This window comes from Candoia aspera, chromosome 8 (genome assembly GCF_035149785.1).
Source record: "Candoia aspera isolate rCanAsp1 chromosome 8, rCanAsp1.hap2, whole genome shotgun sequence".
Classification (NCBI taxonomy): domain Eukaryota; kingdom Metazoa; phylum Chordata; class Lepidosauria; order Squamata; family Boidae; genus Candoia; species Candoia aspera.
Window position 1 is genome coordinate 12,536,963 of NC_086160.1, and position 12,957 is coordinate 12,549,919.

At 37.2% G+C, this 12,957-nt stretch overlaps 1 protein-coding gene across 1 annotated transcript in view; it reads left to right on the top strand.

Moving 5' to 3' along the window:
* Positions 1-12,957, top strand: part of WDR19 (WD repeat domain 19) — a 46,159-nt gene that overhangs the window by 22,116 nt on the left and 11,086 nt on the right. Inside the window, exons 17-29 of the mRNA XM_063309645.1 lie at positions 188-392; positions 478-637; positions 1,155-1,265; positions 1,371-1,480; positions 3,902-3,959; positions 4,542-4,688; positions 4,774-4,856; positions 7,109-7,192; positions 8,343-8,489; positions 9,931-10,055; positions 10,743-10,855; positions 11,476-11,544; positions 11,869-11,946. Of these exons, the coding sequence (XP_063165715.1) occupies positions 188-392; positions 478-637; positions 1,155-1,265; positions 1,371-1,480; positions 3,902-3,959; positions 4,542-4,688; positions 4,774-4,856; positions 7,109-7,192; positions 8,343-8,489; positions 9,931-10,055; positions 10,743-10,855; positions 11,476-11,544; positions 11,869-11,946 (1,490 nt within the window). The remainder of the gene's footprint in view (positions 1-187; positions 393-477; positions 638-1,154; positions 1,266-1,370; positions 1,481-3,901; positions 3,960-4,541; positions 4,689-4,773; positions 4,857-7,108; positions 7,193-8,342; positions 8,490-9,930; positions 10,056-10,742; positions 10,856-11,475; positions 11,545-11,868; positions 11,947-12,957) is intronic.

Consider the following 12,957-nt stretch of genomic DNA (forward strand, 5'->3'; position numbering starts at 1 on the left):
CATTCCTGACTGATTCTTCGACATTAAGGAACATTTACATTGTGTGTGTGTGTGTGTGTTTTACCATGGAGTTTTGCAAAGACTAGTTGTAAGAAACTGAAAATAATGCACTTTTTCTCATGAATATAGCAATTTAGTGCTGATGTAATCTTACGTGAACAGCAAATTTAACTAATTTTCTCCATAGGGTCTAAGGTGATCTTGGCAGGAGCTACCAAAGTTCCTTATTCACACAAACCATTGCTCTTATATAACGGAGAATTAACCTGTCAGACTCACAGCGGGAAAACCAACAATCTCCTCCTTAATACTCATAGCTTCCTTGGCACTTTAAAAGACCTGGGATGTAATGACCTGAAACAAATGCTAACTCAGACTTTAATTTTGAAAAGGTGAGTTACCAATTGATTACAGTACAGAATATTTTCAAACATATAGAAGGCAGGCTTAGTATCATGTCACTTTTATCTAACCCAGATTTTCAGAGGCTTGGGAGATATGCAAACGTTTGAACAATCAGTCAAGTTGGAATGAGCTAGCCAGAGCCTGCTTACATCACATGGAATTAGAATTTGCAATACGGGTGTACAGGACAATCAGAAATGTTGGAATGGTCATGTCATTAGAACAAATAAAGGTACGGATTTATGCACTTAACTATCACAGTTCTGTTTTTTAATTCATAAACTGTATGGGATTATGATGGTGCTGAAACACTTTACTGCTCAGGCAGTAAAGTACAACTTTAAAATTTTGAAAAATTTCATTAGCAGATAATTTAGCAATAAAAATAATCCTAAAATGGAGACATTGTACTGAAAACAAAGTACATCTTAACAAAGCACAAATGTTCTCAAAATATTTAATCTTTTAATCTGATTATTCCCTGCATATATAGGGTTTCCATTGCTCTATACATCTCCCAACATTTAACCCACTTGTTAATAGGTGAAAGACATGCACCAGATATAGATTCAGTCCATCAAGCTCATACAGCACATTTCTTCACTTTATATCCAAGTCAGAGATACAGTTTCTCTGTTTCATCACTTGTTTTTTGACTTCTACATAACAATAACAGTTCACATGTAGCTGCATTTGTTTTAGATAAAAAAGTTTTTAAATCTTACAGATGTCATTGTCTTCTTTCTCAGGGCATAGAAGATCACAATCTTTTAGCAGGACATCTTGCTATGTACACCAATAATTTTAATTTAGCTCAGGATTTATATCTGGCATCTTCTTGTCCTGCTGCTGCACTTGAGGTAAAGGCATAAACCATTTTTTTTCTTTTTTAAATATACTCTAATGCTTTGGGAAAAATAATTATAATTGTAATTTGTTAAAATCTGTACTGTTTCTGATATTAGATGAGAAGAGATTTGCAACACTGGGATAGTGCACTTCAGCTGGCTAAACGTTTGGCACCAGATCACATAGCCTTCATATCAAAGGAGTATGCTGTGCAGCTGGAATTCACGTATGTTGTCTCCTAAATGCGCTAAACATATTTGATAAATACAAATTTGATAGATAAACTGTTTAATTAATTGATTATAACTTAGAATCCATTATAAAGTGCCTTGCATTAGAAGATCTGTAGCATCCATTTAACATCTTTATGGTGTCAGGGCTGAGACAATGCTTTGTTCCTGATTCCTGCAAATAGATTGTTCATTAGAGATAGACAAAAGAGTAGGATCTCCCCTGCCACCTGGAAGACTTGGATGTAGATGGTAGTCTTTGAAGAGGTTTGAGCTTGTCTAGCACTTTGGTTGGCTCTATATTTGACCTTTTATCATTAAAGTTAAAGGCCCAATATAGAACCAACTGTGGTAAAAGGTGTTGTAAAACAAGCATCACCTGAGCTTCATCCAGAAACAGTGGAGGGTGATGGAGCCTCTCCATTTATCTTGCTAATCCTGAGAGAAAAGTAAATCTCTAAGCAGTTTTTGAAAAGCAATTAAAGTCATTTCTAAACTAGGTTATTTACTGAAAGTAGAATGGAGAAATGCATAAATTGACTCTCAGGAGAATATTATAAGAGCATCAAACAGCACTACTGTTCTTGTTTTCTCTTCCAGGGAAATGTACTACATTGCCATACAGTAGTTGGTTACATTGGGTTTGGGTATGCTTTCTGATATAGATGGGTCTCTTAAGGATGCAGTAACATTTTTCAAATTATTATTTTTGAATAGTAACTCTAGTTTAGCAGTTTGTCTAAGTACGCAGTGCTTGCTGTATGGAGTTGTATGGAAGTGCTGAGGAAACAGCAGGACACTGACTGAAATGAATTCACTTGGTCACACCTTTCTGGTTACACCTGACAGAGTCTCTGCTGTGGCATTGGCCCTGAGTCATGACACCCCAGTTTTTGCCTAGTAACAATACTCAATGAGAACAATATTGCTGGATTAAATATGGAAACCCCACACCTAAGATGTGGACTGAAACCACCATTCAATCTTGCAACCTGGGTTTGTACCGGGCATTTATGTCCTCAAACTGTAATGCTGCAGAGGGATCTTTCAGTATGGAGCAATGAGGATCCGCTTCAAGGTCTCCAGTATCTTAGTAAAGGACTAAGAGGAAAATGTATAATGAAGTTTTTAAAGACCTACTCTCAAACATTGTTATGACAAAAGCAACGATCATAGACACACTTTTGCTAATGCCAATCATTAATTACTGTAAACTCCTTTCCTGGCTCGGTCAATTAGCAGATCAGTTTGGGCATGTGGGTAAAGAAGTCACCAACTCCAGTGTTGGAGTATTTTGGCCAAGTCCCTGTATGTGTGTATGGTCCGTGTCAAGTTTTTGCTGTTGGAAACTTGGTTGTTCAGTTGTGGCTTCCAAATTGAGCTTGAGTTTTACCATATAGCTGATCCAGAAAACAGCCAAGTCACCACTTTTCACGCTAGGGAGAAGTTCCTCTTACTTCCTCCTGCCATCCTCATATATCAACCACCATGAGGGCCCTAGTCAAGCCATGGCCTTATAATCAGTTTCTCTGGTTATCTTCTCTGCCTTAGTTGGAGGGAGATCATGAGGTTGGGAGGATTTGTTTGTTTGACTAGTGTGCTACACATTTATGGAAAAGTACTCATAACATATTAATGAACAGCAAAAATATTTCCATCAGTTTTCCTAATTAGACAACTAAGTATTTTTAAGGTATTTTTTTCCTGTGGTTGCTGGTTTGACATGAAAACGTAAGAGCTTTTGCACCCATCTTTTCATGATATTCTCTTGGTAAGTTTATCAGTGCCTAGTAATGGAAATAAGACTTCCCTTGGGTCTTCTAAAAATAAACTGCTAATGCTATAAGACATATTGAGCCCATGGAATTTTAGGGAAATAGAATACGTATAAGAATATAAGCAGTGCCCTGCTGGATTGGACCCCTAGCCCATCTAGTCCAGCAGTCTGTCCTCAAAGTGGCCAACCAACTGCAAAAGGAAGCCCACTAGTCTCCCAGCTGATGGCCTTCAGAGGCAGTCATGTTGCCATCAAGGCTAACAGCCATTGAGCCTCATGATTTCCATGAATTGATCCAGCCCTGCTTTGAAGCCAGCCAAGCTGTATGTCTATGATGATCGCAGGTACCAGGAAAATATCCCGAGGCTGCATTCAGACATCAGGCTCCTTTAATAACTGCCTGTTACACCAAAAAGGGGATAGGTATGTATATTACATTTACATGTGATACAACAATCAAGTATTTGGTCTGTTATATCTTCAAGCCACAAACTACATACAGATCAACACCACCTTTCAGGTTTTACTGCTATTGCCTGGCACTTCCAAAACCCTCCACTTGGAATCTCTTTAAATGTCTTTTTCATTTCATTCTATAATATTTGATAAGATTCTAAACACGATTGACTTTTAATTTTAGGGGTGATTATGTGAATGCTTTGGCACATTATGAAAAAGGAATTACAGGCAACATTAAGGTAATACACTCTTGGTGATGGTTTTTTAGTGGATGTTCACATGTCTAATTATATTAAGTTTATGGTTTGAAATCTTAAATAATTTAAAAATTAATTGTGCCTTGCAAATATTAGAAAAGCTTTTGGTCAATTGAGCTGTAAAGCAAACCATGCTAGATATTTACAAATGCATAACATCTTATGAATTACTGGTTTTTTTACTTAAACACCATCACCATTTGGCACAGAAGATTAGTTTCTTCTTCCTTACATAGATTCAACTGTATTTTGTATAACTGTTTTTACAAATGGTGATTTTTAGGATAATTGATTTATTGAGAACACTTGTTAGGAGAAACAAAACATTCTTCCTTCAGTAGGTTTATTTAGGAATTGATACTGTTTATATGCACTTTGAACAAATATACTTGAAGAAATATATTTTTATAGGTGAAATATAGTGTACAATTCTTAACAGAATAAGTGCTAATTTTTAGTACTTCCAAAGTGATAACTGTTGAATATGACTCTATATTTTGTAGGATTTTTTTTTATTTTGCTTGTTGCTTTGTTGCAATTTTATTTGTTACTCTTGATTGTCAGTTCCAAGAACATGATGAAGCATGCCTAGCTGGAGTAGCACAGATGTCCATTCGCATGGGAGACATTCGGCGTGGTATTAACCAGGCCATCAAGCATCCTAGCAGAATATTAAAAAAAGATTGTGGAGCTATTCTGGAGAGCATGAAGGTAGATAAGACACTAATATATAAAGTAAATATTCACAAAATGAATTACTCTAAGCTGAACATCTGTACCATTTTTTATATCTTAGCAATTTTCAGAAGCTGCCCAGCTTTATGAAAAAGGACAGTATTTTGACAAAGCAGCATCAGTATATATACGTTGCAAAAACTGGTAAGTGTAACTATATAATTGCAGTTAGCAAATAGTGAAAGCTTTGCTGCTCCTCAGGACTATTAAACTGACATGTCCTTTCCATTGTTATTTGCTTTTCAGACCACTAAATACTTCATAATATACTAATTCTCTTGTGTCATATAATACAATTACAGCAATTTTACAAGCTCAGAAATTGAATAAGTGGTATTGGAGCACTCAACTTTTTTTCATTTTTATTCCATTTATTTTTATCCCAGAAGTTCTGGAGAGATTCCAGATATAAAACTGGAATAATTTCTGTCATTAAGTCCTGGCCCAAATAAGAAAGTCTTCTCATGCTTCTGAAAAATGCTAATGCAAGAAATTTCATACATCTTCAGAGGTGGGAGAATTCCAAAATTTTATAAAAGAACTGGACAAATAAGGATTTAGCCATGTTGACTGAGGCTTTATTATTCATAGTTATTAATTTATCAGTTGCTCAGTAACTGTTGTTACTTTGGTGTTGCATAATGAAATAAATAAATGTCTCTATAGCAACACTGACTTTAAAAATAGGTGTTTTGAATCCAGGAAGTCTAAAACTCATGATAGATAGCTGTTGACTTAAGGCAAGCACGTTCCATGGCATTATTGCATCAAGACACACAATAATGCCAAATATTTTGTACTATTTTAAAATCTGATTGAAATAAAAAGTTCTTGGAGTAATGCCTGGTACATTAAAATAGGTGCCAGTTGAGTCTGGGACATTTGGTAACAGATGCCATTGCTCAGTTTTTGATGAGACTTTGGGGAAAGTTGTTGACCTCAGGAATTGGGAGGATCTTTCAGATACCGCAGTCTCAAGCACTTTATTATTGCTCCAAGTTCTTAGAATATCATTGGTTCTATACGTTATTATGAGATGATGATGATGATGATGATGATGTAAGCCAACCGGAGTCACCGTGTGTGAGTTGGGCAGCCTTATACATTTGTTTAATAAATAAATAAATGAGATGTAATTATCAGGCATCTTGAGGTTTGCGACTTTTCTTCTCTCTGTCCTCTTCATGAGGTTTCCCTTAAAACGCTACCTCTTGTACAACAAGTGAGGTGGAATATTGGTAAACAAAGTGATTAACAAGCTAGCTTTTAGCAGAAACCAGTTCTTCATTGTATTTTTCAAATGTGTAGGTAAACTTGACTCCTGCCTTCTCATAGACTCTAGGAGTAACTAAATTCAGTACCTATAAAATCTAAGTTTCCAAACCTACATAAATTAGGCAAACTGAAAACACTAACATAATTTCTCTTGATGTCAGGCCCAGCCCAAGAACAATGAAGAATCAGTCCATTCAAACTCCAGTTCTTTATTTGTTCACACTGTATAGACAGAATCGTGCCAGACTAAAGTTACTCTACCTAACCTAAGGGGAAATGACCTGGGACAGCTCTAGGGCAGGGCTATTCTGAACATTTTCCCACCATTGCTTCCCAGATTGTGCCTCCTCTTATCTCTTCCACCTCCTTGGAATGTGCTCCCTCCTTCCTGAGAACCAGCGGCACTACTGAAATCCACCACACTTGATTTACTTTGTTTGTTTGTTTTGCTTACCACTTTCCAGCTATTTTAAATCATTTAATACAGTTTGAAAAACTACAGAGGGCAAAGATGATAATTTCATCTCTATCCAGCCAACTCTCTGGCTTTCAATGTATAAGCAGGTGTTGCCAGACACTTCCAGTGTTAAATGCCGTAAACCTCTTTAGACAAGGAAGTAGTCATGAAATTTTCAGGAAGAAATTTTTCAGGAAGAAAATTTAGGAAAATAAAAATTTTCCTATTTTTATTTAATCATAGCATACAGTAGTTTTGATTCCAACCCAGAGTAGCCTAGTCCATGAAAAAAGGGGGCTGGGATCCAATGGTGCTGTTTTAGATGGAAGTGGGAGGGAGGGATAACTGGTCCGTTCCTGCTTCCCTTTGAAGACTCCTGCCCCTCTTCCCCTTTTGAGGAGCTAAGTATTGCAAGGGGAAGCAGTAAGTAAGTGCAAATTGCTTTTCTCCTCTTCCATGAATGGGGGAAGAAGTCTGCTCATAGGATCTCTGGGAACTGGCCCATATTGAATAAGATGTCCAATTCCTTTCAAGCTCATCTTTAAAGTTTTGAGACTTGTAGTTAGGCAAATTATCTTCATTCTTGATATGATGGAGTGAGAAAAACTGAGATATGTACTTGCTTAATTAAGCTTATAAAATATAATTTATTCCTGTTGTTTAGGGCAAAAGTTGGTGAGCTTCTCCCTCACGTATCTTCTCCAAAAATACATCTTCAGTATGCCAAAGCAAAGGAAGCAGATGGCAGGTATACCTTCCTGGAGTTACAGTCAAACATGTATTCTGCACCTGCAGTCTTAAGGCTAGCTCTGCTCAGCAGGATTTATATATGCGAGCAACGACTTCCACAGGCATTTGCTGCTTTTTGCAGAATGATGAGAGCAGCATCCTGGCACAAGCTCCACCGTCTTTGGACATGAATGCAGCATATATATAAAGAAGGAATGGGCTTGCCTTGCACTCTGACCTTCCTTGCTGTCTTGTAAGAAGGGTGCTTACCTCCTAAGGCTGTAGCATTCTGAAATGGAAATGTAATGATATTTTTCCGACAAAATCTTTTAAATCAATTGTTCATATGCTTATTGCTTGCTTCTGCCACGAGAAGCATCCAGGACAAAATGCTGTTGAATAACTACTGTTCTCTCTTGCTTTTCTCCATGAAAGAATCAAAGAAGGTAGTTTCAAAAAGAATCTGAGTACCGGAGAGTGGAAAAGGTGGCTTGCTGAATCATTGTTGGCAATTTAATGGTTGTGTTTGGATGTGGCTGACAAAGGCAAGCAGTTAAGGAGGAGTTTGGAAGCTTTAACTTTTGATTAATTATGTTAATTTTAATTAATTTTAAACCACTCAGCTTCATTAACTAAGATTAAGGATGTTTTGCTGGGCTTGCTGACAGTGCTCTGCTGCTGCGCTGGAAGAGAAAAAGGGGTAAGAATGCAAAGCCCATGTGAGGCTTATTCATGTTGCACTAGACCAGGGTGCCTCAACCTTGGCAACTCTAAGCTGTGTGGACTTCAACTCCCAGAATTCCCCAGCCAGCTGCTGGCTGGGGAATTCTGGGAGTTGAAGTCCACACAGCTTAGAGTTGCCAGGGTTAAGGCACCCTGCACTAGACCTTAATTTAACATGCCATTTCAGTAGCTGCAAAATAACACCCAATAAGTTTTTGCAGTAGCTCCCATCACAGGAGTGATTATTAATGAATGCAAGTTACTGGATATTACATAGCTACTTAATATGATGAAGAGTATTACTTATGCCTCCATTAACCAATGCAACGAACTACTGTATATGGTTATTTGGTGACCATACTTTTATATATTTAATTAAAAATTAGCTTTAAAATTCCCATACAAATTTTGAACTTGCAGCAACATCTAATGATCTGCCTTTCTAGATACAAAGAAGCTGTTTTGGCCTATGAAAATGCTAAACAGTGGGACAACGTTATCCGGTTGTATTTGGATCACCTGAACAATCCAGAAAAAGCTGTTACCATTGTCCGGGAAACACAGTCTCTTGAAGGAGCCAAGATGGTAGCCAGGTAATAGAGTGATAGATTGGAATTCTTTAATAGTTTAATAGATCTATAAATAATAATTTAATAGATCTATAAATATAACCATATTAAATGGATCGATGTGTGGGCATGCAAGTACAGATCCCTAAAATTAGACTGACTTTAAAGCAAACTGTCTGGAGGATTCCTCTGCATTTTCAGTGAAAAAGGTCAGGCCCATGTTTAAAATAAAAAAAACAACTTTCTTAAAAATTAGAGTTATATAAAAGAACATTTGAAAAAATATGCATAATGAATGTTACTAAAAAATGTCAGCTCTTCAAGGTGGACCCAGTCAGGAAACAAATACCACAAGAAAAATATCTTGACTGTACTTTACAGATGTAGACTATAGTGACAGAATGTTGATAGTCTGACTGTGTTCTCCCTACCTCATATCACAGGGACTTAAGGTGGAATCAGTTTGAGTTTCTTTCTAATGGTTTCTTTATCTCCCGTGCTTAAAATATTGTTTTGGTAATTGTTGCTACGTAGCTTCTCTAAGGTCATCACTGTGGTTTTCCAGAAAAGGCCTGATACACTTATTTCCTAGCATCATTGCAGGAATAATTTTCAGGGTTAATTGCATCTCTCCAAGTATGTCTCTCCTTGTATGCTGGGGGGAGGGGAGGAGTGTCGAAAAAGTCAAGTTGGTGGCTCTGCCATATGGGCAAAGTCCTACCACTTTTTTACCTGGAAGTGCCCTTCAAAAAGGAGCAGAGCTTTAATTGTGCAGCCACAACTACCATCTTGACTTTTTTGACATGTCTCTGCCGATGCCCCTGGGAGGGAACATTCAGCCCTATGGTCTACAGAACATAGAGCCATGTTTATTTAGAACAACTAACACATTCACAACTGATACCAGCTTAGTTAGAGTTCATCATCATTTTTTATGCTTGGCAACATGCTGCCATATTGGTGCATGTGATGCCTTTAAGGGAGGGCAGCCTAAATTCATGTTTAAGCAGAGCCCAGGGGTAATATTTTTTTCCTTCTGTTGAGAAATATACCTGGGATGATTGGACTATGTGTAATTGGTGTTTTCAGAGGCTAAATAGCAGTTAACCCATGAAACTCTGGCTGGCTTTGCTCCTAATGATTTTAGGAGTTCTTGCCCTCAGCATACCTTGGGAACAAGATTATTCCTTTGTGTTTTTTTTAAATAGAGTGATAATCTATAAGTTATATTTGTCTTAAATTATGGAGGGTTGGCAGCCTCTAGAGGTGTTACATTGATTTAATAATGATAACAAAAATGATAGGTTTAGAGAGATGAGAAAACTCTTATATTGCAGTTACTTTTCTATTAAAACATTGTAGATTGCTTTTTTGAATTGTTACCTTGACTGCTTGGGAGCATAAAGCCTTGAGATTCTGCTCACTTTTCTTTTGAAAAAATAATGAAGCATTTATTCTTCTTAAGATTCTTTTTGCAGCTGGGTGATTATGGGTCTGCCATCCAATTTTTAGTGATGTCCAAATGTAACAATGAAGCTTTCTCCCTGGCTCAGCAGCACAATAAGATGGAGATCTATGCAGATATCATCAGTGAGTATTGCAGCCTAATATAATTGTACACAGCAGGGGCTTCTGCAGGGGAGGTAGCAAGAGGAACAAATTGCAACACATGCACAGTGATGTCATGGTTGTGTAAGATATTGAGAGCCAAGTATGTACTGACAACATTTGTGCGATGTCATTGTGCACTTGTCATTTTGGCATCATGCAGTCTGTTGCAGGTGCTGCTGGCTCACAATTCTTACTAGTCAATTAGCTTTCAACTTGACTGCAATGCATTATGGTTTTGCTTTTGAAAAATTTACTGAATACATTTTAAATGCAGGCGATCTTAATTACGTGTAACATTTTGTTAGGAAGTACAGTACAACCTACCAATCAAGTGTTTTCATTAAATCCTTTGGTAAACTTACGATATCACAATAGAAATGATAAACCCAGTGGTTCCTTCACATTTTTAAATTGCAAGAGAAAAAGAGAAAAGTGCCATGACACAGCTGTGAACCATTCTTTATTAATCATTGGGGATTCCTGCTGACTCCCCGTTTTGCCTGCATTCCCAAATATTTCTCATCCCCCTGCAAAAGGACCAAGAGTATATTTTCAGAGCAGAAGTGGTGGAATTGGTGTGTGTAAGAGAAGGCGAGTCTCAGTTTGTGAGTTAGAATCTGCTCTCCTCAAAAGGGAAATGTTCTCTTTGTTTCCTTCCTATCCCAGGTTCTGAGGAAACTACTAATGATGATCACCAAAGCATTGCCTTATATTTTGAGGGAGAAAAGAAACATTTTCAGGCTGGCAAATTCTTCCTTCTCTGTGGTCAATATGCCCGGGTTAGTACAACCCTAGTAAATCAGATTAAACACCAAGCTAGCCAAGTCATGGGAGTTCTGGAAGATGGTCTCTCAATATCTCTTTCTGTGTTTTGAAGGGAATTGGGTGGGATTCTGTCTGAATCAGAGCCGCAGTGCTGGAGAAAAGCTTTAACTCTTCTTTTTCCCTTCTGAGCCTGCACAGAAAATTTACGAAACATAGAATGGGTGGGGAGAGTTGTCTATTTCAGGGTGGCAGATTTCAGTGTGATAAATAGAAATATGAATCAGTAGACAACTCCCTACCAAAGCTATAATTCAGATGTCATCCCTCCTTCAGTCTTTGACATATCTGTCTTATAAACTAATCACTTCTACACCATAAATATTTTGTAAAGTGATCAGGTTGGACTTCGATGCAGATTATGGGAATGAGAGTTTATATGATGAAATTTGAAGCAAGGTATGTGACATCTTTTCATCAAAAGTCTGTTCCTAGTGGAAAATATAGCGGTGTACATCCCAATCTCTTGTTTCTATTATTATTCTAATTTGCTATAAAAATACTATTGATTACCTGAAGTGAGAACACTGAGGAAATAAGTTATTAGCCATTTAATAGTATGTGCGCTTTTTTTCAGGCACTGAAACACTTTCTGAAAAGTCCAAATACGGATGATAATATGGCTATAGAAATGGCAATAGAGACGGTAAGAAAATACCATTTTTGAAAAGGAAAGACGTTAGACCTTTTTTTACCAAAATTCAGCATCACTGCTATAGTAAATTTAAGCAAAAAATATAATGCTATATTTCATATTACTTTTACATTTTATATCCTGTTTTTATTTCAGAACTGAAATTTAAAGTAGATATTTTCAATATGCAGTGAACTGAAGGCTTCATCCTGGTGAATCATTTGTAAAAATTCCTCAGTGGCAGGCTGATACTATTTTAGTTGTAGTTTATAAAATTATTTCCATTATTTCTTCCTACATATGTGATGTTGTTCCATTCCCTTATTTTCTGAACAGGTGGGCCAGGCAAAAGATGAAGCACTGACAAACCAGCTGATAAATTACCTCATGGGCGAGAATGATGGTATACCTAAGGTACTGAGTTCCAAACAGAACTTGTATCCCGTTTTTCAACCAAATCTGTAGCTGGTCTAAATTTTCAAACTGGTTTACTGGGGAGCAAAGCCACTTGAAGATTATAAACAAACTATGTCTGTGAGTGAAGCTTAGTCTTCCCTGAAATGGTATACACGTGTCTGAGCTGTATCACCATTGACCTCCAGAAGGAATGCACCTGCATACAAACATATGCTACAGGAAAAATTAGCATAGGTTGAGCCATCATTGCCAATATTTGCACCGCATTCCATTATATGAATATTTGGAATACTGTAGTTTTATTTGATTTATTTTAATACCGATAGCCCATCCTTTTGTTCACAGTGGTCTTAAAACCATGGGTTATTCCTCTCTAGATAACTGTTAGTACTAAGGGCAAATACAGTACTTTAACACAAGTACAGCTAAGGATGACCTCAATCTGTTTTACTCAGGGAGAGGGACAAGATGAAGGCAGTAACATGGGGAGCTGACAATAAAAAAGATTGTGCCAGGGCATCTTGTGCTGTAGTTAAGTGCAAATGGGCAAAGGCCCTTTGTTCACCTGCTCAAGTGCAACAAATGTTATTCAACTAACAAAACAGAATTAAGCCATCCGCTGGACACAACTGTGATGTTAATAGCAACTCACTTGAGTCAGCGTTTTGTGAGAGCACCACATTGTAGAGATTCCAGCAGTTTCTTGAGGAGAGATCACTGAAACGTTCTGAAATTAAGCAATCACTGGATTACTTCCATGGGTATGAGTATGGGGTATCTTGAGTATTCATAGCATCCCATGATTCTTTCTTGTACCTGAAAAGGTTGATAAGCATTAGACTACAACTTTAAGATTGACTTCTGTGGGACACTTCTTAAGTTGGTCGAAAACATTTTTAACTGTACACTTAAAAATGTAAAGTACAAACCTGACAGATGTTTATAAAACAGGGAGATATCCAGCTGTATTTCTGGTATGCACCCAGGGGCAAACGCATTTTTGCCTCT